We start from the raw sequence: 26,346 nt of genomic DNA on the forward strand, positions 1-26,346 counted from the left end.
AAATAATGTGAGAGAATCTCACAAAAGAGAGAAGAAAAAAAGCAAATTATTATTTTGTACAGATTGTAATTTATGTTAATATACTTGATAATGAATCCACGAACAGTCTTTACTGATCGTTAAATAGAAATATTATGTAGTATATTTTCAGTGCTAACGAATGGTCTTCAATTAGAGGAAATAATCTTAATTGGACATGTCCTTAAGTTGAATTGTATTAATTGGGAGAGACGGTTATCAATCAACAACAATATATGATGTTCTTGTGACATTGGTATTCTATAGGACTTATTCAATTACCGTAGATAGCCAAAATGACAATTTGTTATTAGGCTTATACTAAATAATAATGAATTATACCGTGATTAAAATACCTTATCACCAGCTGAGTGCACTTATAATTAGATAACTGTTTTAAGGACGATATAGAACCAAAATGCAATCTTTCATCAGTAAAAAGGATGTATTTTTTATCTACGATAAATGTGCGCGCGGCATATGATATCCTACCGTAGTATTTCAAATCAAATTGTAAACTTTTCTCGTTTAATTTAGTTGAAATTTAAAAAATAATAATCGTTGGAAAAGCTACAGTTAAAAACTGACCAACAACTGTGAAATTATACAGCAATGTAATGAATAAAAAATAATTACACCATGGACAAACGTTTGTCCATGACAGTACGTAGTTACTGATTGTGTTACGATGAAGTCCGCCTTCTATCGACAGCTTCGTTGCTGTCTCCTTTCCACACCACCAGATAATTATATAATATAGTTCCCAACATTCAGGAACAATCATGACAGAAAACGGGGGTATCCGTGCAACATACACCATTAATTTTTGGAATATGCGCGCCTATTTAGGCCTACAAATTATAATTCCAAATTGCGACAACTTTTTCTTTTACTTTCCTCTTTTCTTGGTGTTTTTCTTTCCTCTAAAAGGTGTTTTACCCATCCTCACATTAATACTCGAAACCCATCTTTTTCTGATTCTTAAAAAGAACTGGGATTTGTTGTATTTGGTTTCAAATTATAATCCCATTATTTGGGCTGACGTCATTTACGTTTGATTAGCAAAGAATAAGTAGTGGGTAATTAACATTAGAGAGGCTCTTTAAAGGTCTAATGTTATGCGTTTACTTTTCGAAGGCTATATTCAATTTATATTTTGCACATAGAGTTGTTATAGTAGCCTACAGTATTAGTAACTATTGTTATATAACCGACATGTTTCTCCATGGTCATACAAAGATGTTATGTTAAATTTTGCCAATTTGTCTTGCTGTTGGTTCCGGTTCATTTGTCCTGCCTTCTTATTGGTTGCAAGTGAAGATATTGAGCCAACTGCCCCGTAGAATTGCGATTTGCACACCAGGTCAAGGTAGCATTAGTCGAGGCGTTATAAGCTTGTTTTTTATGAAAAATTTCCAGCCAGATTCATCATTTCAAAGTTAAAATCTTTCACTGTTTTCCTAATTTTTACTAGTTGTTGGTTCAGGTTGATTTACCCCCGTCTGGCACGAAATGTAAAGTTTGGTTCCCGGCCTAGGACGTAACGCAGGGACGAAAGCGCAACGCAAGCGAGATGACTAATGACAAGCGATTTTTGTGATTGGTAAAATTACTTGCGTTGCGCTTACGTCCTTGCGTTACGTCCCAGCGGGAACTTTAGTCGAGTAGACAAGGCAAATCCTCAGAGGCACAGTAGCTTGGCTCACCAGGTCAAGGTAGCCTATCGAGCCGTTCTAAAATAAAAGGGTTTCGTGTCATGATTCAGATGGTATCAAGAGTGTGTTTTAATTAGTTTAATTATCCACTTAATTTTATCGATAGACATATCCCTCCGCCTTGGTATTAACGATAGGCCTAAATTATAGGTTATCAATGTAGATTACTGTAGGCCTATAGGAAGTTGTCTCACCGCCATACCCACTGTAAGTTTGTTTCCCCGCAGACAGGTAAAAATACAGCCTAAGCCTGTAGCCTAATTTTTCTAGAAACATCACCCTAGGGCTACTGTACGCCCCGTGACGTTTAAGGGTATGTCGTACATAACGCCAAGGCCATAGCGTTGTGAGTTTAGTTAACAACGCCACTGCCTAGTTCACACGCAAAGGCAGATTACGCAAGGCGTACGTCAGCCTTACGCTGTACGTGTGAACATACCCTAACATAACAGTAAATTTCGATTTTTTTTTGCAACAACGAAAAACATTCTATATACAGTATACACAATAAATACAAAGTTTCTGGGTTCGATCCAAATCCTTGATTTAGTTTCGCGAGTGGGCACGGTAGCTTGACGTGTTATGTACACATTTATGTCTTATTATTTACTTTAAGGATACTTAGGCCTACACATCGCGTAATTTGGTTCAGAAAGAGCAAGTCAATGTCCTGGAATTATTTTAAACTAGGCTTACTTATTTATGATTATGTGACCTGACCTTCACTCGCTCTACCATTTTTTGCGATCATGAGCCATGTGTTCGATTATTTATTAATAAATAGTGGTTGCTTTTATCGAGGGTTCACGGAGACAATTTATTAGAAATATAGACCTAAACTTCGTTGTACTGTTTATAATGGGTTGTATACTACTTAATAGTCTGCTAAATGTTGGCGGGAACTTCCTTATTTGAAGATGTTGGATCTGCAGGATTACAATACTTATATTTGGCATATGAGATTGTTTTACATATAAACATAATAGCCTACGATTTAATAATATGTTTGATCATACGAAGAAACAAGCACGTTAACGCGCCATTTAGTCGCCTATATGACTATGCATGTCATACACACAGCAGCATCAAGTGTTGCCTGCCAGTTTGCATTCAGTTCACGCCAATCTCAATACAATAATTCTCTAGTCAAATTCTCAGCGTGCAATCTGACGGACGACGAGGATATCGTGACCGGTTGGAATTGAGTTAAAATATCGCGCCTTCTGTCTGCTACCCTCTTCGTGTTCATTGATTAATAACAAACCCACAAAACTCTTCCTTCCAGCAGTAGTATCTCCAGTACCGGTACTATCAGTCGTGATGATTTATATGATTTTATTACTAATCACTAATAATTGCAACAATTCCGATGTGTTTTATCAGCCGCTTCAACAGCAAAATAAAACGTGTGTGCAATATGTGTGTAGCCCTCGCTACACCTTGCATTGTCTTCCTATAGATTCAACGAACTTTAGCCCACCCCTCAAACCTTCAATACCATCGACCCGCCAACCCGCGTCACCAGTCAAATATATCATGCAAGATTTATGTCTTTTTCCATCACGAAAATGGATAATCGTCTAAATAATTTTGATAGTCTAGGTATCCATAACGGTGACCCTTAACACTCCTTGTACACGTTTTGAGGCACACTAAAGTACTTACTACTCCCTGTGTCCTAACTTTGTATTGTGCGAATATGCATTTACCGATTATACCATCAGTTTCTCAGTGCTGAGGACGATCAAAGCATATTGATCGAAACTTCTTTTCAGAACTAATACACGAGGTGTACCGCAAACTTTATATCAACATATTATACCATCATCGTTAACGTAAATACAAGAACCAGCGGTAATACACTAGTTCTCACAACAAATAAAAAAGTCTTACAATACGATAATAGCTGCGAAGTTCACACGCCTAAAGTTAAACGTGCATAGAACGTGTTTAAGCCGATCCGAATCATCAGAGTTATATCCCGACGTACGTGTGATCGGATAGCTTCATGTCGTTTAACTTCAATGTACCGCCAATATAACTCGTGATAGGTTTCAGAGTTACTTCCGATTTAACGTAAGTCTAGACGACGCAGAACAAGTTAAACCGATTTATTTAACTCCGATACAGAAAAGAGATTGAAATAATACACCGGAAAACAAAATTGATAATACATTAATTTATGTTTTATTGTCTGTCGGCTTTTTGTGCCAACATTTAAATATCCAGACAACATATAATATACCATCTCTTGATGGTAAATTCACTTCTCACAAACTATCTTTTCTTCCACTATGTTATGTAATAAATTAACTTACGTACAAAAATATCTCATAATAAAAATATATCGCATAAATATTTACTCATTATAAATACGCCTCTGCTGCGGACAAAGACTATTCTATACACATTTTACAATTGTTACGATATTCAAACTTTTCAAGGCGAATTGCTTTAAAACACATGGTAACGGGAATATAGATAAAATATCATAATAATATTATATATAATTATTATTATTATAACATGGCACATATTGAACTTTTTATGCGCTTTTTATATTAAGAGCATTTGTAGTTAAGCGCTCATTTTAAACTTATATGGACTAACAATTGGGTTGACTACTGACGAAATGACGTAAAATTGACGCACGCGTACAAAAGCTCGGTTCGTTCCACGTCTTCAAGAAGCGAATCAAATGTTGTGTCAATTCGTGACGAAAAGGCAGACGCGCCCTGTTAATAAGAAAGTGCAATTATCGAATACAAACATTATTGTATGTCTAGGCCTACTTCAGTTATAGTTGCTGGAGCATTTTATCAAATAAAAACACTTGGAAATGTTTCCTTGTTGGGATTAATTACCCGTCAGAGTATAGAACAGTTAGCCTTGGTACTTATTAAATCTACGAGTAAAGATTTAAAACATTGCGTGTATTGCGATGTAATTGGCTACAGTAGTTAGCAGTCACTCAAAGTAGCAAAACATGTTTTGGAACAAGTTCATTAAAACCGTTGTTAGGAATAGCGATGAAAATTGGAAGGTTAATAACTTAGTACTTCGATGTCCCGTTCGCGTGTTTTTTTTTTCCAGGACGAACGTGGGCAGAAGGAATGAAGGAATTTCTCTAATATAGAATTGATAGTTTTAAAATTGGATATCTAAAGTAGGTTACTTACGGAGTCCTAACAAAATGGAACAAATAAGCGCATTATCGCTTTGCATTGTGGGAATACGTATTGATTATACCAGTGACGTCATCAATAAAAGACACAACATTTGACCCGCGTACTGTGACGTATCACCATTTTTACGCAGAACCTTCCGTGTGTTTCACTAAGTATTTATATGAATACAACTTTTTAAGATTCCCTTAATATAGAATACTGTATTGCGTAAAGCTGTTTTGACCTTTGACATTTTAACAACGTTAATTATATATACTACTAGAGGCTTTATATAAACACAATCAATTTTGTACAATCTAAATACTTAATATTCTAAAGTAACAGATACAGTATTTTGATCGTTATACCAAACTATTTCATTTCATGATATATAGCAAAGATCCTCCCGAAAATAGTTGTTGAAATAATCATGAAAGAAGGAACTCACGTTATTTCAACCATTTAAGACAGGATAATCATTGGAATAGTCTAAATTGAGTAAAATGTGACCTGATTAGATCATCGGTGACATCACGGACAGACACCAATTCAACGCGGCGCACAACAGCTGTGGAATTTTCATCAGCTTTTTGGCGCGCGCATTAGGCTGCTACTGTGTCCTCTATGGATCCACTGAACTTCCATCACAATTTTTCAAGTACAATCAATATTAGAACATTTTTGTGTCAAAAGCAGTTTTAAAATAAATATTTAGATGATTCGATGAGTAATATACAGATGAATTACTAATTTCTCTTAGAGAAACATTGTCCAAATGCATATTCAAGCAGATTACTTTAATTTTCTCAGTAATTAGTTGCCTATAAATAATTGAGTGTACAGACTAAAAAGCATTGGCACTAAAAGGTAGTTCAAATTAATGTGTACTGTAAAAGGTGTTTTATAATAAATCCCACAAAAATTGTTTAGTCCAACAAGGATCTTGAAAATACGGTACCGTTCTGCTGGTATAGCAACCAAGGGAGTGACATGACATTTATGCCTTCGTGAATCAAAATGAACCCGTTTAGGCTGTTGTTTACCCGGGTAAGTTGGTGACACGTATCCACTACCAACGTTAGCGATAATTTACCAATGAAACCAACTTACCGGGTAAATAACTAAGACTGTCAATGTCTACTTGATATCACTGACAGGTTTTCATAAGCTCTGGTCAACACTATTACAACAAAATGTGATGTGCCCATATATGGACATGATGATGTCATATCACTACCATATTTGAGCACATCACACTAGTTTGATAGTGTAGACAGATATAAAGACTTAGATAAATATTGAGAGTTGAACTCCGTCATGTTATTGTGTATTTGTTGCCGAAGCAGCCAGCTGCAGTAATGAAATCCGCAATAAGCAACCCAAAATTGAATAAATATAAATTTTTTTAAACAGTAACTGAAGGTATGGTCCTTTCAAATCGCCTACCACATTACTGTGTATACCACACTCTTTGGTAATTCGTAACACAACATAGGAGTTGTTAAGTATCACGGCCATATTTTTTTTCGTAGACACTTTTCGCAGTTTCCATGAACTAATCTATATAATTTAATATTAATTGATAGCACACACAATTGCATTTATGATTCGTTGTGACTATTCTACTTACTGGCTGGCTCATTGTGTTCTTTTATATCGTCCGTTAGTGAATTCAACATCAACAATCTGAACACTTATAACGTCACTATAATGCTGACAAGAAAATTATATATTATAGTGTTTTTTTCTGTTAACCACTTATATTATTCAAAATTGCTACTGTGTAGCCTTTCTCCTCTAGCTGTCTAGTGATTGAATATAGTCGCTCTAAGTTCTTGAGAAAGAAACGCTTCCAACAAAAGGCACTGTTAGAATTGTACCCACTTCTTTACTTCATTTTACTAAGCGAAAGACTCTGGCAGAACACTCTGCGACGACATCAATGCGTCGTCTAAGCGTCCGCAGACGCAAACGACGCGTCACCACGAGTCTAAAAAATTCACTTATGGAACGTCACGTATGTTTTGTTCGTGAACAGGAATGTTTAGGGTGTTTTCTAAACGCTAGTCCTAATCTCACCGTGATTTCGATTTCTTCCTTTTAACGTCCATTGTTAAGAATCTCGTACTCCGTTTTTTCGGATTTTCGATTTTAGCATTTCTCGGGCTACCGTCCTTATTCAATGCTATCATCCAACCTTTGCGTTTAGTTATTCCCCGACAAAGATTACTTTTTGACGAGGAAGGGTAAGCACACGATGAAAATGACGTCCAGCCGTCGTTTCTATAGTGCTGCTGGAAAAAACATTCTCCTGTGGGTACTCTCTGCAATTGAAAATAATGATGTTTTAGTTTGTAAAAGTAAAAACACAAAACCACCAAGCAATAATCAGTGGCGTAACGCAGCTTAGGAACCCCAAGTGGCCCTCCAACGCTGGAGGCCTGGGGTGTTTTTTAGCCTTTTTTGAAACTCCGTATTGTATAATGAATATACCCGGAAATAAAATGAGATTAAAAAAAAGAAAACTACGCGGCGTAAATTATTAATGCATCATTTTTCCAAAAATAAAGTTCATATATTCCTTTCACGTCAGGAGAAAGTTTCAATTATGGAACCACTATTATGTAATTTTAAAACATTATTTTTGTTATAATTGCTATAATTTCAATGAAAACTTACCGAGCCGAACTGATGTCCGGTCGAATTGATGCACAGGTACAACGATGAAGCCCTTCCCCTGAGTTTAACAAGACTTCTCATCGATGGGCCTGGTGAAATTTCAATAATTGCTAAAAGACAAAAAAAAAAGCAATTTAATTATTTGTATCGTAACGAAGTACGGTATAATAAAAACCGTGTAGTTCTGCGAAACATCATACCGTTTCGACCAAACCGTCTTCTGATGATATAGAAGAAATGATCTATGTATATTCGCGTTTGTATCGGCACGGTATTTTCATTTGTAAAGATATGATCATGATGTTATTAATTTTAAAAAGTTTGCTGACAAAAACACAGCGATATAATAAATTACAAATGCATTACACAATAGTTTCCGTTGACCAGTGGAACAAATTGAACATCGCGCTTTATCAGTACATGATGCCTATGCTAGCTGTACACAACGTAAATGCGTTTAATTTGGCGGTGCGTATTTTTCCTGATTTGCGTTGACGGGTGGGATAGAGAGTCGGGCAAGAGATTCTTAATACCAACGGGGCATTTAGAACCTCGCATACCAAAGTGTTAGGGACTGTCTCGCCTCTATCAGAAGCGTACCACTTCACCGCTGGGTTTCATATCCCAACACACGTGTTGTTAGAAATTACTTGATATAAATTGACAAACGCTGCATGGAGTATAAAATGCGGATCCTGGTGCTACCCAGAAAGCTTTATAAATAGAAAAACACCAGGGTTAGGCCTATAAAATAAAATGAGAAAACAGTGACTTTAATGTGTTCGAAAGAATAATATTACGCTATAACACTAGCCGAATGTGACGAAAAGTGACGAATAGGAATCCGTAGATATTCCGTAATGGTTAATGTAATGTAGGTCTACGGTAAATTCGAATGCGAAATGCTTATTTCATAGCGCGGGCGAGCTCTACTTTTTAAAATAATAATTATTCTACCCTAGATTTCAACACGCCTACAGGTACAACCGTACTTTAATATTAACAAGAATACGGGCCTCCGCCATAATGTACTATAACTATGACATTGAATTTAAATTGTCAATTTTAATCTGAATGATATCGTATGAAGATTGTTCGTAAACAATTTACAGAGAAACGAAAACGGAAACTTGAATCATTATAGGAAATCTAAAAGAATTAAAATACCTGGTATATATGCATTGCATGCCTGATAGCGTGTCTGCTGGAGGAATACCAAACAAATTATTTATGTACAGTTTGCGATAGTGACATGCAGCGAAACGTAAAATGATGAGGTTTAGAATAACCAGTTAATTACCATAGTGTATTTGCCTAGAATATTGCATTTGATTAAATTGTGCTCTTGTTGACACGTTAAGCCATTGGTTTGGGCATTGGTCTAGGTTGGAAATAACACATGTACTAGCCTAGAGAATACAACTTGTTTCCGTGTGGAAAGATTTTGTTATATAAGATAAGATTTATATTGATATCCCAAGTTGTATGCATAATACTATTAGTCCTCTAGATGATACTTTAAGCCGTTGGGTTAAAATAAACCTAATGACAAATAGCAAAGGGATTTGATCGCCATTACATTTATAAACATTTAAGATTTTTCAAGTATCATTGACAATACCAGATATTTAGGTTATGAAGTTAAGCCGTTGGTCAAGGTACAAAATAACATAGAAAGTCGTGGGGATTCGATTCTCATTGCGTTTAGATCCAAAGACAGGGTTGAAAAGTAAAGATAGAAAATGTTATTTCTGTATAGTTAATCCCAAAAGGTATTTTTTTGACAGATTGGGTTAGATAGATTGAGCAGTCTGAAGATTAGCCTACGATTAAAGTTGAAATCGCACGGTACCGAGCTTTCGGGAAAGAACGAACGTTTAAAGTAAACGGCAATTAAATGAATGAAACGGGACTTTATATACCCACGCGTAGATAAATATTTTTGTATAGAATTGCCGTCTCATTCATCTATGAGCAATTAAAAGAAATACTTCATGTTACTGAATGTAGGCCTAAACTGCAGTCGTTTGTGCGGAATTCAATGTCGAACTAGTTTAGGTGTTACATGTCAATTGCCGTTTCAAACAGAATGTTTTTTGAAACAAATTTATTAATCAAATTTAAATCGATGATTGAAATAATTCGATTCGCCCGGATGTGGAAATGTTCCACTATGATCAAAAGTAATTGTCCATATAAAAAGAGTTTATGTGGGGAAATGACCCAGCAAAGATCTATTTCATGACGCATATGTGTGTATCATAATATATGTATATAATTCCATGGCATTATTACACCGTGAAACTTAAGTACGGCTAATAGACGTATGCTATCCAACTATGTTTATAGAGAAGTTCTTTTAACTGTCCCGACACTCAACTCCTGTGTCAGAATGGAACCGAGTGAAACGACCCGTAGAAGCAGTTTGTTTGTGTTGACAACGGACTACAAATACATATATGTTTAGGTGGCGTTAAGAGAATATATATTATTATTAAATGTAAAATGATGATCAGTCCATGTCGGATTTGGATAGCCCTGTATGACGTCGAACTTGTCTAAAAACCAATTTACAGCAAAGATGGATAGCTTGCTTCGTTAGGTTTCATGTCCGTACATGTATATTAAACCAAACAAGTTTTTAAAGGTCATGCCTAACTAAATAAATCTTGATATGTGTTTGATCGAATAATAAGTATATCCAGGGTCTATGCGATTAGTTAATACCAAATCTATAGTAGTAGGCCTAGTTTGTTCCTTGCTGAAGAAAATATACTATAGAGTGGTTTGTGCGGAGCGCAGCTACACATCGTGTTTGAAAATACTTATTACATTATTCAGGACCGTCGAATACAATTATAATATTATTCGCGGGTAAGATTACGCTGCGCACCCGTACAGCACACGTGCACGTTCACGCCATCACAATGCTAATTCAACAAAAAGAAGATTGGCATATGTCATTTATGTCTGAGAAGGATAGAGCACTTCCGATGTTAATTATTTGGACTTAATCGATTACCGTGCAAGACCTCTGGAGATTTTGGCAGGTAAAACTGATGCATTTGTCGGCCCTCTGTGAAACCATAAATAAACAGGTAAAGCGAAAAGTTGGAAACTATCGTGGTTTTTCGACTGACCCATACATCGACCTAAATCCGTTACTTGTCCGAGCCAATCATGCCATACAAATTGACAAAGCCAGGCGTATGGCGGTTCTTTCTGACGCAGCTGTGAAAGCCCCACCGTTAAAATTCAATAAAATACTCTTTCGTTTCGTAATCTTATCGTTACCGGCATTAGTCTACCGTGGTGCTATTTGAATGACTAGAGACACTTCGATCACTCATTCCCGGCACAAAATGTGTGTACAATCACACGACTTTACACAAATACTAATTAATGAAAACTAAGCATGCATCGTTACGAAATTTCTATTTAAGGAGACGTCTCGAAGTTCATCAAACTTCGATACGATTGGTAACAACAATACAATGTTAATTAAATTGCGGTATACATTAAGATTATCATTTAGGTAAAGTGGAAATATAACTATACAGGTATGAACAACAACACCAGAGCCGAACGGAACAGTTTCATTTGCAGATTTGAATAGTGCAATACATCGGCAGACTTTGTTTTTCGCACCTTGTCGCACACCGGTCTTGATGAGCCTGGAAAATCTACCTTATTAAGTAACTTTATTTGAGGAGTTGTGATTCACAGATTTTTTTCTTCATTGACGTATCTGAAGTTATTGAAGATAGTCATAATCTATTTCCTTTCTATTTTAATGACTTTGAGAAATGCTTTTTGATAAGTACGGTACTTTATATGTCAATTTTTTATAAGACTTTATATTATGTCAATTTTTTACTAAATATTGCGTTGATCTGTAGTATTAATAGTATGTTTTTCGTGAGTCCCTCAAAAACATTAAACATTAAGATTAATAATATAGACTTTAAATATGCCATTTTGCAATTTTAATCAAGTTTTTTACTTCCGTAGAAAAAAAAATAGCCAAAAAGACAACATAAAAGGTCTGTCTGACAGAAGAAGAAACTTTTTTTTCAAGTAGATCATTTTTTAAATCTAATTTTTAATTGAATAAGTATTTTGTGACATTAAAATGACATATTAAAAACAATATTAAAAATATTTTTTTTCAGGGGAACAATATATCTTCTGAAGTAGATTTTCTTTTAAATGTAACCCTTTTTGTCTTGTAATTTATTATGTCACTGATACAAACATCACCCAGTACATTTATCCCAAGTTCAGATGTTCTCCTTCGGGTACAGTTTAGGTTCCATATTATGTGCACTTTAAAAACACATGAAACAGACCTGCTGTGCTTGCTATTGTTATTATTTTTGCCTGAGAAAGAAATACCACAATATCATTCACTCCTCTGTCCAATTAAGCCCTTAATTCTAACACAACGAGTTCCTATCTATTGCCAACTGCGTGTCAAGATAACCGTTTTATGAGGTAGAAGTGAAGGGAAGTTATACGCAAGAGTTTCGTATTGTCTTTATATTCGTCTATCCAGGTACTTGTACCATTGTTTTTCCATTGTTTGTTTCCGGGCTATTGGAGTTAGTATGCAAGGTTTTCAACGAAACTACAATAAAATGCAATAATTATATATTCAGCCACACTATGAAGTTAACGCGCGCGTGCAAAAAATACACGCGCACTACATGGTAGTGACCGGCGTTATATTCAGCGTTTGTACGTGCATATAAAGCCGCTTTATGATATTTCAAGCAAAACACATTTGTGTCGAGCTCATATTTACCGGTGCATGATTACATTGATTGCATGTTACACACATGTATGACAGGTGCAGGGTGCATTCTTCTGAAACTTGTTTTGGCAACATCTAACATATTAAATACCGTTTAAATAAAAATTATTAATGCTCAATTTTGTATTTTGCAAAACGTTAACTCGAAACGAAGTTAAAACTTAGCCTACGCTTATTATTATTGCGCGCAAAGTTGAAGCCTTTTAAATGTGAATGTGGTTTTTGAAGACCTGGACCTAATCGCTTGCCCTATTATGCCATTGTTATCCTGATCGTTCCAATTAACTAAACGATAATGAAGGCTGTAATCATTGGAAAGATTTAGACGTAAAAGTCGGTAGCCACTCTAGTCGGTAAAAGATCATAAACGGTGTAATTAATTATATAAGGGCAGTTATAAGATGATCGGGTTAGGACACTTAATAGCCAGACCTTAAAACGTTAAGCAGACAACACAGATGTACCTACCAAAACACTTTTGATTAAAATAAATGTATTATTACGGTAGCAACAAAACAAAGGTAGCCTGCAGTACGTCAATTCAAGTCCATTTTATTTCTTAAAATGGTTTTCTTTTGCTGTTTTCTGCAGCGTTTAGCTTATTCCCAAGGGATCGACCGGCTGACTATCATGGAAATATAGTAGTGTATATTTCTTTGACAAGGTCGCACCTTTGCTCGAGTTTATCGTACCTTGTTGTATAAACTGTTGTTGTACCTATGTTATAATACCGAAAGAATAGTTCACCGTTAAGCCAGCGGAAATCTATGATTTTACACTTAGGCCTATATGTGTAAAAAGTGCATCCACGATAGACCTGAGTCATTATATCAATTTAATTCATCTTGTCGAGATTTCCCGATTAGACAATTTCAGAAACATTAGAAGTTCCTCTCCACAAATGAATAACATTTATGTGAAGAAACCGGTCTTTCTGGTGATGTACCGGTAACAGACAGGGAACTGAATGTCCAGAATATTCAGAATATAAATGCATGCTTTGAAGAAGAAACCCGTAATATTATCAAGTCTAGAAAATAGTAGTAATAATTTTGAAATATTGAATGCCGAATCATTCAATTGTCATCATTACCAATATTATTTATCCTATACTATATAATACTACAGTATTTTAATTAACTAAACCGTGGTGCGTAAAGTGGAGGTCTCGCGTGTTGGTTAAGTTCGTATGAAAAGTTTTCGATCGAAGAAATCTTTAATTTAAGTTATAACCACTTAACACTTTTGAAAAGGCATAATAGAGGCCAATTAGAACAGCAATGATGTGTGAATGTGACTAAGGAACTTACAGATCTCTTGTATTTTGTTATGTTATAATAAGCCACACGTTTCTTACATTTTACGGTTTACTCTACTATATTATTCAAGGGAGAGTTCTGCAAATTTTCTTAAACTCTGGGTTTGATTGAACACTTTAAAACTCCAATGTGGTTATACAAACAACACAAATCAGTTATAGGTATAAAATGTGTATATCAATGGTAACCTATATATTCTGTGCCTTTATGATTTACTGTCACATGTATATAAACATAGACCACTTACCGAAGGTCGATAGAGTAACCAAAATATTTTACCAGTCGCAAATCAACTTACCGGCAAGGTTGGGTCAAACAATTACCCGTAAAAAACAAATTACAAACTGTAAAATATACTTACTATTAACATCGTTCCCAGCATCTGTTCCATAAACCCTACCATCCATAGCAATAGCAAGCAGAAGCTGCCATTTTGAGTAAATTTGTTTAAGTTTGTGATGAGTATTTCTTACTCCTCTCTTGTTGCCTTTTTGGGCTTCAGCTGCCCTAGCCGAACTTGGATGCCTGATTGCCATTTTGGGTTGGGTCCCCAATAAATCAATAGGCTTACTTGTTGGAGAAACAACACGTTTGTTTTCGTTCGTATTATTATCCTCTGTAGCAGCGTTTACTTTTGTTGTTGTTTCTTTATTTGTTTCAATTTCTGTGTTTTGTGCTTCAGAGCTTTGTAATTTCAATGACTCTGTCGTCGTCACAGTGCTGGTGGATGTTAATTCACTTTCTATCGTCCTTCTGTTTAAAGCTTCTGTTGTTACAATATCTGTCGTATCAAAAGAAACACAATCTGCATGTTGCAGACAATTTACAAGCAATATAATGTAGAGAAAAAACCGCGATAATGCAATAACAAATTCCATTTTAAAGTATATCTTCCAGTCCAACTGCACGTTGATTTCTTATGTGTCTTCTTCCTTTGCTCGTTGCAAATTCAATATTTTACAACTATTTCTAGCAAAATCCATGCAATGGACAGACTTTGATAAAACAACAGCTATGTTTCAAACTTTGTTCTGTCGAGTTTTCTTCCTTCATAAGGTTTTCCTTAAAAGTGATAATTCCCTGTTACTAAGTATTAGTGAATGTAGGCTATTCAGACGAGAGAGCTTATTCACTCAGTTGGCCTACGGTTGTCCCTGACAATTGCTGAATTCAAGAAGATTAGCTTCTTTTTGTATGCTCACTATTCTTAACCAATCACATTCGTAAGTAGGCGGGGCTTAAGCTGTTCGGCCCTGAACGTGTATTATGTTATAGCTAACTTCTTTACAGTACGTACTTCAGTTGAACCACAGAGTTCACAGTTTCTTTACATGTGTTTTTACATGTGTTTAAAGTGTAATCAGAATTCTGTAAAATCAACAAGAGAAGTAATTCAAGATTATATTTCAAATTTTAGTTAAATTGTTTTATACACATCTAACTAACTCCAAATTTCTGACACACAAATCTATGAATCTCAATACAGTACTTTGGATTGATTGGATTGGGAACCCGGCTTGCGAAGGACTCGAATCTACTTTTACGTATCATACCGCTGTACGATGACGTCATAAAGCGCTTACGTAATCGGTTTCAATTGTCACAATTATTATGTGTACCCGTATTCTGATTGTAAGGGTGAAGACCCTGATCCCCAGGGTACAATAATTGAGAGCTTATTACCATCTTTACTCGGCTCTGATTCATTCAAATTTACTCTGTCTCTCCAGATGCCATATCTATGGAAGTAAACGGAATTCATTTCGGATTATTTCAATAGAGAAAGACATAGCCAGCCCCTTTGAATAATAAAATGTCATGTTAACTTACTATTTAATATAGGCATATACAGTACATTCTCTGACTGAAGAACATGCTTAATTTTTGCGTATGGTGCGCCTTGTAAGCGTTGTTCAGTGCGTCGTGGAAGGGTGGCCTGATATTAATAAATGATAGTAAAGGTGCATTTTATTATATCGGATGAGCATTTCGGTCGATAAAGGTGATTCCAATTCTAAAAATAAATCTGACCAATAATTACGCAATATATTGTGAAATTCATATTGTGCTGATGCTTGAACAGACTTGTCATTGTTCTATCGATTGGTTGAGTGCAAATATTGGATCATTTGTCTAAAGATGCGTTTAGTTAATAATATTTGTCTAACGTAGCGTATATTTGTCTTTACAATAAAGAATAGAGGGTGAGCACAAAAGATGATCAGTGCTTTAGTCATAAAACAAAAGTGCAATAATCAATTTGTATTCCGGTATTTTAAAGTAACGCCACGCACGTACGGTGTACGGTTTTTTTCGTACGATCCTTCCACAAATAATCGGATACACTCAATGGAATGTTCTTATGTGTAAATGAAATATCTCAACTTCAAAGCCCTGTCTACACTATCGAACTTCATGTAACCAAAAAATGTGATGGGTTTATAAATCATATAGGCATGTATTGTCATATCACTGCCATATTTGGGCATATCACTATCATATTTATGTACATCACACTTTTTTTGTCAAACTAGTTTTATAGTGTAGACAGAGCTTTAGAAGTAATAACTTACAATAATGAATCTGAATCCTAATGCAGTTATTTTTACAAAAACTCTTCCATCGAGTGCATCCTACTCAAACGACCCGGATGTTAAGAAAATTTCGTACGGAACGATGACCATATTCTAGTTCAATTAATTGAAATTGTTTTTCCAACAAGATTTAGTATCCCAATATAATAGATAAACACCTGGTTATTAAATCATATGTTTTTCTCTAAACATCTGCCGTATAGGCCTACAAACACCTGAGTGAACTGTATGATTTAACAAAAAAAGCGAAAGATTATGCAATCTTCGGTGATCCGGTTGTTAATGTTGTTTTATTTATATATTAAAAAGAAGAAAAAAACACATGTTACGAGCCCCGAATCTCTTGATTATTAATTAAGATATTTACTTGCGCGTTCATAAGTGACCAATTCATCTTTGTACATTGTATATTATGTTTTGTTGGTAAATAATAAATGAAATGAAAGGCCTAGATTGTGCGCAATTCTATGACAGCTTCTTTTCCTTATGAAAGTTGTGCCAAATAATTAAGATGATTGCTTGAACCTAAAAAAAAATGTTTTAATTTGTCCCAAAATATTATTGTAGATTAATATTGATTTCATGTTTAAAAAAATAGCAGAATTTTAAAAATATGCGCGAAACGATTTAATAAAGCGCATGTGCAATGACCTTTCGTATTATTATCAACATCAAAATGGCAGCTCAAAGATTTCGGAATGTTTTGAAATATTGTGGCCTAGCGTTTAATCGCTTTCATGCTTCTGAATCGGGTAAAAAGGTATCAAAAATTGCAGTATGCAGTTTTTTCACTACAAGTGGACTGTGGTGGCTACATAAGCACGGATATATCATGACTTTAGTAGCTCCAAAGCTACCCAGTGTTGCTGCCCTTGATGTAGAACGAAAGGTAGGCGACTAAGACCCCTTAATCTCCGCTAGGATTTGACCCCAATCTGATGCTTGATTAGGCCTAGCCTAAAATCTTTTAAAACAACTCCGAAATGCTAAAATTGCTTACATATACTAATAATTATTAAATGCATATGTCTATATATATATAACAGTTAACTAGGCTATCCAATTATTATTTCGGTTTAGGGCCTAATTCCTGTTTTGTGTACTTTTTAGTTTTAAATAGTATTTAATTTAGACAAAAAAGACACTTTATAGTTTGTGTTGTGACCATTGGAGGAGATGGATGGAATTTCTTTCCACCGTACCTATTATACATATTGTATTATTAAATACTATATCATCATGTGTTGCTCTCTACTAGATACTGTGTTTGATTGATGATGGCTTTAGCCAACATGCTCAACCCCCTAGTAGCTAGTTTAGGTTTTGTTAAAAGAGTATTTATTTAAACAACATGCTTGATTTATGTGTACTGTAATGATCAACCTTCCTGATTTAAATCTAAATAATGTTGATTCAATATATATATTATATTTCTCAAATAAAATTGAAATGAATTTCTTTGTAGGTGCTTATTTTGTGCTTGTTTGATTCTAACATACATTTAGATTTAATATCGTAAATGTTTATTTTTGGTGATTTTTTTAATATCTTCATTTATCAAATGTTATAGAGAAATAAACATTATATTATGATCATCATTGAACATTTATCTAAATGACATCATTATATCAAACAGAGGTTTAATTGATTTAAACGTCAAACAAAGCTCTTTCCATTTTTTAGAAGCTTTGAAACTTTAAAAAAATGTTATCACAGGAATATAATTTTGACGGACGGAAACACCCCAATGTCTTCAACCTACTGTAGCTTGTCTGAAGCATAGCTTAATTGGCTTTCCACCCAACCTAATATCAACACAGCACCCATTCGTGTTTTTTCCATACCTATATAATTTGACACCATTCTACAGACTTTTCTAGATACTTGTATTCACCATATTCAGAATATAACTATGATCTTGATAAAACTTGGTGTTTTTTTTTTGGTTACCTTACAAAATGATTCACAAGAAATTAATTATTTATGCATAATTTAGGTCAAATTCGTCAGCTGATTTTAGTATCAGTATTAATTTATAAAGTCTAAAGGGACCTGACCCCAGGTTTAAAACCAGTACAATTATTAAAAACGAAAGTAGTACCACAACCTGTTCCAACTTCAGGTAGCTAAATGTAAACGTTCATATTGTCTGTGAATTTAGATAACTGTAACATTGGTTACCTCTGTTCAGGGATACCTTAGGGGACACTTTGTGGGGTCTTGATGGTGTTCCCTGAATGGAGGTTAATACTGTATTACTACTGTCAGTATGTACAATCAATTAATATAAATAAAGAAAAGTGTATTTTAAATCCGAGTCTCGAAGGTTCCACTGAATAGAGGTTATACTGTACTGTATACAGTATTACTAACTATCAGGATATACAGTATACAATCAATTAATATAAATAAAGTGTATTATAAATCAGATTCTTTGAGCAGTATAATACAGAGTAAATATTTAGACTTGGAAGTAATATTAAATTCTGCCCTTGATATTTCTTGATGGTGTCCCCCTAATGGGGGTTGCTGTACGCTGTTCAGTGTACATTAAAAAAACAATATACAGAATAGAGAAGTTTTAAGTACCGTATTATAAATTGGTTCATAAATTGAGATGAAGATTCAATATTTAGAGTTAATTTAATATTTATTTCAGTTTTAAGGAGACTCTTTTTTGGGTCGCTATAGTGGTTCTACACCTGTACTGTAAAAAAAGAAAAATTGTTATAAATCGAATTCATAAATTAAGTTATTGAATAGGGATTCTAAAACTGTACAGTTCACGCCTGTCCAATATACGTACAATCAATAAAGAAATAATAAAATCAGATTCTATAAAGATATTGATATTTTTTGGTATTCATACTTGTTCATGTCCTTGTTCAATTCATTTATTTATTCAACTTTTTACTAAAATGCATACAGAAAAGACAAAACACATATTAGTGAAAGATAGGACCAACACCTGTAAAACGATCCAGTCCCAATTGCTCAATGAAAACGTATAAATAAAATTATAATAAATATATATAATGGCCTTTATATAGCATATATAGAAATTAGTGATCTTAAGCTGGCTTATATTTACAGTCAATCCATTCTAACAACATTCTAAAAAGTTTTGACACAAGCTCCATTAAATCTATGATGTCTCAGATTTTAAATCTACTATTAGCTTCAGGTATTAATATGATTACAAAGTAGTTTTTCCTGTCAGCTTTTCTATGATAAGAAATGTACTGTACATACCTATTGGACACATCCTATTAATCACAGGATGTATACAACGTTATTAGGTATTACCAGAATGAGCTTTCTAAAGTTTGGAGAAAAATATTTAGCTGTTAATAATTTAATCAATTTATTTACAAATAATTTTGTACTCAGATGTACAAAGTATAAAAGTTGATTATACTGACTGTAGAAAGTGTACAATGATATCATAAAATCATCTATAGTACAGTGTCATAATTTAGAACAAACTGTACTGTAAACTATATTTTTCTTAACTGTATTTTTTTTTTAGTGTATTAATTTAGCATTTATACTACTAGTACTGTAATATCTTCATTTTGTTAGTTTTGGGAGATTGGATGAAAAATCGAGAGGTCCCACCCAGAGAAATTGAGAGGCTCCCACCCAGAGAAATCGAGAGGCTCCCACCCAAAGAAATCGGGAAGGTCCCACCCAGAAAAATCAGGAGGCTCCCACAGAAATCAGTCGAGTCCCACCCAGAAAAATCGGGAGGGTCCCACAGAAATCAAGAGGGTCCCACGGATATTGGGAGACTCCTATATAGAAATCGGGAGGGCTGGAACGTCTGATGTTTCTCTTTATACAGTCATTTTATATTCATGGTACAGTAGCTTGTGTTTCAATGTTACTACTCTGACCTAGCTCCTTCTTTAACTAGTTTAATAGTATGTCAAGAAACTTCCTGTAGAAACTTCAATTTTGTTGATTCCGCGTTTGGATCAAATTATCATTAATTTGCAACACCCCGAGTGAGACACGCAATTCATGCAAAAGGCCTACTGTACACGTCATTATCGCTTCTCCAGAATCTCTCTTGATAATCTTAAATACTTCATTCTTTAACCAAATTTGAAAGTGCGTTCTTTGTTTGAGATGACTGGCTAAGAGCTACTTCCACTGATAACGGTAGTACTGTACAGTAGTTAAAAAAACTAGTTTTAAAAACTAAAATATGCTGTACAATGCATTAACAAAAACAATAGCCTCCAAATTATGATTTCAAATGTATCAACTTTTCCTAATCAACTACTAAACAAAATTTGAGCAGTAATTGGTTAGTAAAATTATAGTAAAACGCCAGTATAAAGAGGAAACCATAAGGACCCAAAAAAATGTACCTTATACAGTATTACTGTATGCATGTCCCCTGCATACTGTACGGATTGGCTGTAGTGTTAAAACATATATTTCCTACTATTGATTTCACAGGCTGATTAAAAATGTCTCCTTAATAGAGGTGTCCCCAGAACTGGGGTGTTCCAAAGGATCTACTAACTGCATATTAAAATATAAAAATAAGAATTTTTTTCTATTCAATATATCAAGTTTTATATATTGATGTATTAATTAAATTAAATTTATATTTGAAATACTGTACTCTGATTTCTTAACAGTAATCACTCTTGTAAATATTAAACAAATACAAAATAGGGGAGGATGGGGTAACTGGTCCAATTAGTGACTTATCATAAAATAATTACAGCCAGTGGTAGTAAAACTTAATATAAATACCATGATTAGATGGTCTATATACTTGGTTACTTATATCCAAAAGTTATTTTGGATTAATTATTTGGAATTAATTAATTTGAATTAATTTGTGACGACTGCTCTGCTGGACCACTTGCCCCGTCAGTGGGGTAACTGGACCAACATATAAAATACATAAAAAAACAATTTTTGATGACATCATATTGTCTTTTATTTATCATAACATATTTACAAAAGCAAATCATGAACTGTAAATGACTTTTAATAAAATAATTACATATTTAAACTTCAATTTTTCATTTTTAAACATAGCTTTATCATACGCAAAGGTTTTTCACAGTATTATTCATAGGGTTTTGACAATTGCAAGTTCATTCGATATTATCATCATCATACCCATATTCATTTATAAAGTTTGTGCAAATAAATTTATAAATCTGTCCTCTCCATGAAGTACATTCATCATGGTACCATGCACTACATGAGCGACATGATGTCCACGATTCATCGTCAAAATATGGCATGTTGCATTTTGCGCAAGTTTAGTGTCATCATCATCGCTATATTCACTCGCTGGCAATACAGGTCTGTTTGTCTGGTACACCATAGCGCTTTGCTGCTTCACAACTCAGTTCCCCATTCTTTGCTGTCTCCACTGCATTCACATTTTGACTCCATGTCCCATTTATTTTGGGCGCCCCATTTTGTGGGCTTGTATGTTCTAACCATACTGAAATATGTATAGAAATTGTTTTAAATAATTAAAATTAATACATAAAACAAACAAAAAGATCATAATTAAATAATAATAATAATTCATAATTGCATATGACACCATAACTAATTGTTTTAGAGTGTTTTAATGTAAAGTTAAAGCCAAAAAATGGTTGGACCACTTACCCCAATACCCACTGGACCACTTACCCCAATAATTTTAACATGATTAAAATATGACATTACAAATTCACTTTTTGGTAAAAACAATAAAAATGTATTTTCTATAGATGACTAACATACATATTTTAGTAGTTATTCATAATTAAACCTATTTATCTAATTAGATGGCAAGAATGACCGTTTTTACAGTTTAGCCTATTGTTTTTAATAGGCTGGCAGCCATATTGAAATTCACACTTTAGGGGTACATTAAACAGGGTACAAATCAAGCCTAAAATATGGAATTTTTAATACTAATTAAAGCAACAAGATCCACTCACATTAATTCTAACTAATTTATATTTTCTATTTATATAAAAATGTTAACAATAGAACAACAAATTAGGCCATTTAAGCAATATTAATAATGCCTATTGCACATAGATGCTGTTTTTGTACTGCCAGTTTTAAAAAATGAGGTCGTAAAAAAAATGATTCTGAACTATTTGGTCCAGCCACTTAATTAAACAAAGCGCCATTGATACAGGCACAACGCACACTGTCCGCTTTCTTTTTTTTCAAGCTACAAAATGTACTAGGCCTAGAATGATTTTTTAATCTTTAAAGTAGTTAAAAATCACTTTAAACTTACCTTCTTGAAACAATCCTTCTAAGAGTGTATTTTTCAATAGATAACTGATAGACGAAAGTTGGAAAATTGCGATTTTGATAGGTAAACTAATGAGACAGCGTGCTAATTCTTGTATAAAACAATAGAGAAGTAATTTATGTCAAAGTTCATAATAAAAAATATGGTCTATAGAGGGTAGTACAGCAGTAATTGAAGAAAAACTTAGCAATTGGACCAGTTACCCCATGGACCACTTACCCCATCCTCCCCTACTGCTTGTATAAATATCTCAATGTTTTAGTATGGTAATTACTTTAAATTAAAATCTGCTTATTATTTTTCAAAAAATAATTTTCGAATTTTCATTGACAACAGGAAATATATGGAAATCAAGGGTGCATCAAAATTCAGTATATGTTTCACATAAGCCAAACATAATTATTTTTTTATCTGAAATTTAAATAAACATAATATATACTTCAACAACAGTGGTTAAAATAAATTATAGTTTGTAAAGCAAGTCAAGGGAACGTCAATAGATAAGAAATAAGAATATCCGTTATGGTTTGAGTGAAGTGGTGACAGTTGGGCAAAATATTTTAAACAGATAAATAAAACAGGTCTTTAGAATTTATTGAAGATTAAAATTATTTAAATTTTTACCACTATCAGCATTACAATTACATGTCAGCCATAACTTGATTTTAAAATAATACTTTTTTAAAAAGTCAGTCCAGATCTACAGTAACAGTAGGATTTTTAAATAGGACGACATGTGCCTAAAATTGTTGAAACTAGGTGCTGAATTTACTCCTATTGGGGATGAAGGGGTAGTCTGGCTGCTACCAACCCTTTCCCTAACTGGGCCTAAAAAAATATATTTTAGTAGTGTGTAGACCAGTCATTGCAGTATAATAACTGAATATTTCTTTATGTAAAATTTAAAAGATTGCATCCAAATGATCAGTTTTGGCAGTTTTTTGTCCAAAGGAGCAAAACCTTAATAATATACTGCAGTAAATGAGCTCACCTTCTCATACCAGTTTATTTTGTGTTCTATTTTACCTAATTGCTTTTCCTTTAGTCTGTCTATGGCATGGACTCTGGTGGTTGTGTCACCCAGCCTAAATGTACAGCTGTACATAGGCATTCCTTCACTTGCACATCCAAGGGAATGTTTTAAAATAGACAAATGTTTAAACGTGTTCATATCATATAATAACATCTGTTATCTGATCGTTATAATAATCTGTTTTAGTTTGAGTAAATGCCAGATGAGAGCTATATATTTGAACTCCAACATGCTTATACAACATACTACACATGTGTTCATCGCTCTATGTGTGTTTTTAAATTTCAAAACTCGGGAGACATTTTTTATGATTGATTGGTACATGTACGCTATTTCTGGCTCCATATTAATTTTAATCTAAATTATTATTTTAATTTTTCAGTTGATTGATATTGAGGTGCAAGATTGTAGTGTGTTTAGATGTACAAATTACAATCTGCAGTATTGTATGAAATGAATTTTGTATTGAGGGTGGGGAAGGTAATGTTCACACCACCACTAACATTACTGTACATTGTAGTGTGTCATACAAGGTAGCATTATTGTTGATTTTGTTTCTATGTGCATGATAAGTTTACTGGTTGAATGCAATTTATTATTATTATTTACTAAATCATTAAATCATTTTTAATAATATATCAACTGTTAAAAGCGGAAAAAATAATATTTTATAACAATCTAACAACAGGACACTGAGCTTGACTTGCCAAGATATTATATCTGGCTGTGAAAAATATCAACATTGCTATACTATGTACATGTTCTCTGCAGCCACAGTGCCTGTGGCGTGGAACTGATTGTGTTGCAGCCGTAGATAAACCCCTTGATCTTCAGAGCTCAGCATCCTGTTTTTAGATTTCCTTGGTATAATCCCAACCTCTCTTTTTTGTTTTGCGAAATTACGTACCCAGGCCAGCTTGGACTATACTTTAGTCATATTGTGATACCTTGATCATGGGCGTGCACTGTCTCACCTAGTTTTTAAACAGTAGTGAGGATGACCTTTTGACCTGAAAGCCTTCCTGCAACCCTTACTGTAATAGGTTGTAAGTGTGTTACAAAAAAGACTGTCCATTTGCAGATCTGTTGTATGTTACAACTATTTATTGGACTTCCTCTGTACCTTGCACAGACTCGACCTCCTTCTATTCTAGGAATGAGGGAAAAGTGGTGGGGGTAGTTACAAAAGTATAAAGTATGAAGAAAACTAGGAGGAAACGGGAGGTAGACCAAAATATAATGTATAGTATGTTTTCATGCTTTTATAGATAATGTTATGTCTATCTATGTTGAAGAGTCTACTGTATGTTAAAATCAACCTTTGCATTTACCATGCATGATTTTTAGGTCATACAGTATGCATGAATGGTTTTCAAAGCACTGATTTCATGCATGATTGATTTTGTGACATGGATGTTTGTTATGTCATGTCAATCTTTGGTGACATTTTGCAAGCATGTTATTTTTGTCTGACAGTTATGTTTGAACTTAGTATAAAACGCTCATTCTAAGAATATTATACAGACGAGCAGGAAAATAGTATCATCTCCCTTTTGACAAATATCCTTTACGGGTGACCTTTCATTAAGTCTAGGGTCATCTAAACTTTACCAGCAGTCCCATAGGACTAGGGTTGATGTGAGTAGAAGTCTGATGAATAAGGTGCTTGAGATGGCCTACTTGATATGTCTAAATAAAAAGTCCATTTCTTGTCTTCTCATGGTTTTATTCCAAAGTTTACAATCATATACTTTAAAATAAAAGTACCGGTAGTTTAAGCAACAGTCAGATCTGCCTCTTCTGTGATTGGTCAATGCATTACCTTTACATCTTTTTGTTGCGTCTTAGTGGGAACCGAACTTTAATATCTAATAGCACCAACCTGAAATGTGTTACTCTATCTCCTAAAAATCAAATGTATTCTTCCCTGTATGTACTTCCCTATAGCCATTTGTTAGGACAGAATTTTTTCCAAAAAAATGATTTTTTTTAAACCAATTTCACTATCAGGTTACAGAGAGGTCATCATGAATTCACTAATTAAATGATGCATGCTAAAATAAAACTGATATTTAGCTGTAAGTATCCCACAATGCAAAGTCTATGTTCATATTACGAGAGCGCTATGGTTATGTAACTTGATAATTGCATTTGCAAGTGTTTTAAGTCGTTTTTAGATTTCATTTTCAAAGTGCATAACATTGAACTCAGAATTAGTAAATCCAATGCTGATTTGATTATCCAGTTTCAAGTAGTCTTTTCCTTGGCTGTCAGAGAATTTTTATTTTACAGTACCAAAAAAAAATATTATTACAATTTTTGAATATTTGAATGATAGGTTAAGTACAGTGTTTAAAAATGGAGTAATAATAGTGGTTTGAGCATTATTTATTTGTTTTATAAAAGAGCTAAAAATATTCTTTTTTGACCAGACAATCCAACAAAAAAAATGTCTAGGATTTAAAGTAAGCTTTCCTGAGATTATCTAAATCGAAACGTTAATATTTAACAATTTACATATTTTTGTTCAATATCTTTGTAAAATTATGTAAACTTATAAATCGGAACAGTGAAATTCAGCAAATATTAAAGTAAATATTATAAATCCTAGGTTTTAAAGTTACAGGTAATAAAAAACGAGAAAAGATTTATATTTTTGTACAGCGCTTTGGTCACTGGGAAAAGTGCTATAAGTAACCATAATAATGTTATA

The 26,346-nt window shown here is 33.9% G+C and overlaps 2 protein-coding genes across 2 annotated transcripts in view; one reads left to right on the plus strand and one right to left on the minus strand.

Moving 5' to 3' along the window:
• Positions 1 to 26,346, plus strand: part of LOC140050160 (phosphorylase b kinase regulatory subunit alpha, skeletal muscle isoform-like) — a 118,003-nt gene that overhangs the window by 31,725 nt on the left and 59,932 nt on the right. The gene's annotated exons all lie outside the window — the stretch shown is intronic.
• On the minus strand, positions 3,909 to 15,630 carry LOC140050154 (uncharacterized). Its single transcript, XM_072095220.1, has 4 exons — positions 15,542 to 15,630; positions 14,073 to 15,079; positions 7,580 to 7,689; positions 3,909 to 7,224 (listed from the first exon to the last, which is right to left on the minus strand). Exons 2-4 carry the CDS (start codon positions 14,587 to 14,589, stop codon positions 6,976 to 6,978), a joined length of 876 nt encoding a protein of 291 aa, XP_071951321.1. The 5' UTR covers positions 14,590 to 15,079; positions 15,542 to 15,630; the 3' UTR covers positions 3,909 to 6,975.

The sequence above is a fragment of the Antedon mediterranea genome, chromosome 5, assembly GCF_964355755.1.
Source record: "Antedon mediterranea chromosome 5, ecAntMedi1.1, whole genome shotgun sequence".
In the NCBI taxonomy this organism is placed as follows: Eukaryota; Metazoa; Echinodermata; class Crinoidea; order Comatulida; family Antedonidae; genus Antedon; species Antedon mediterranea.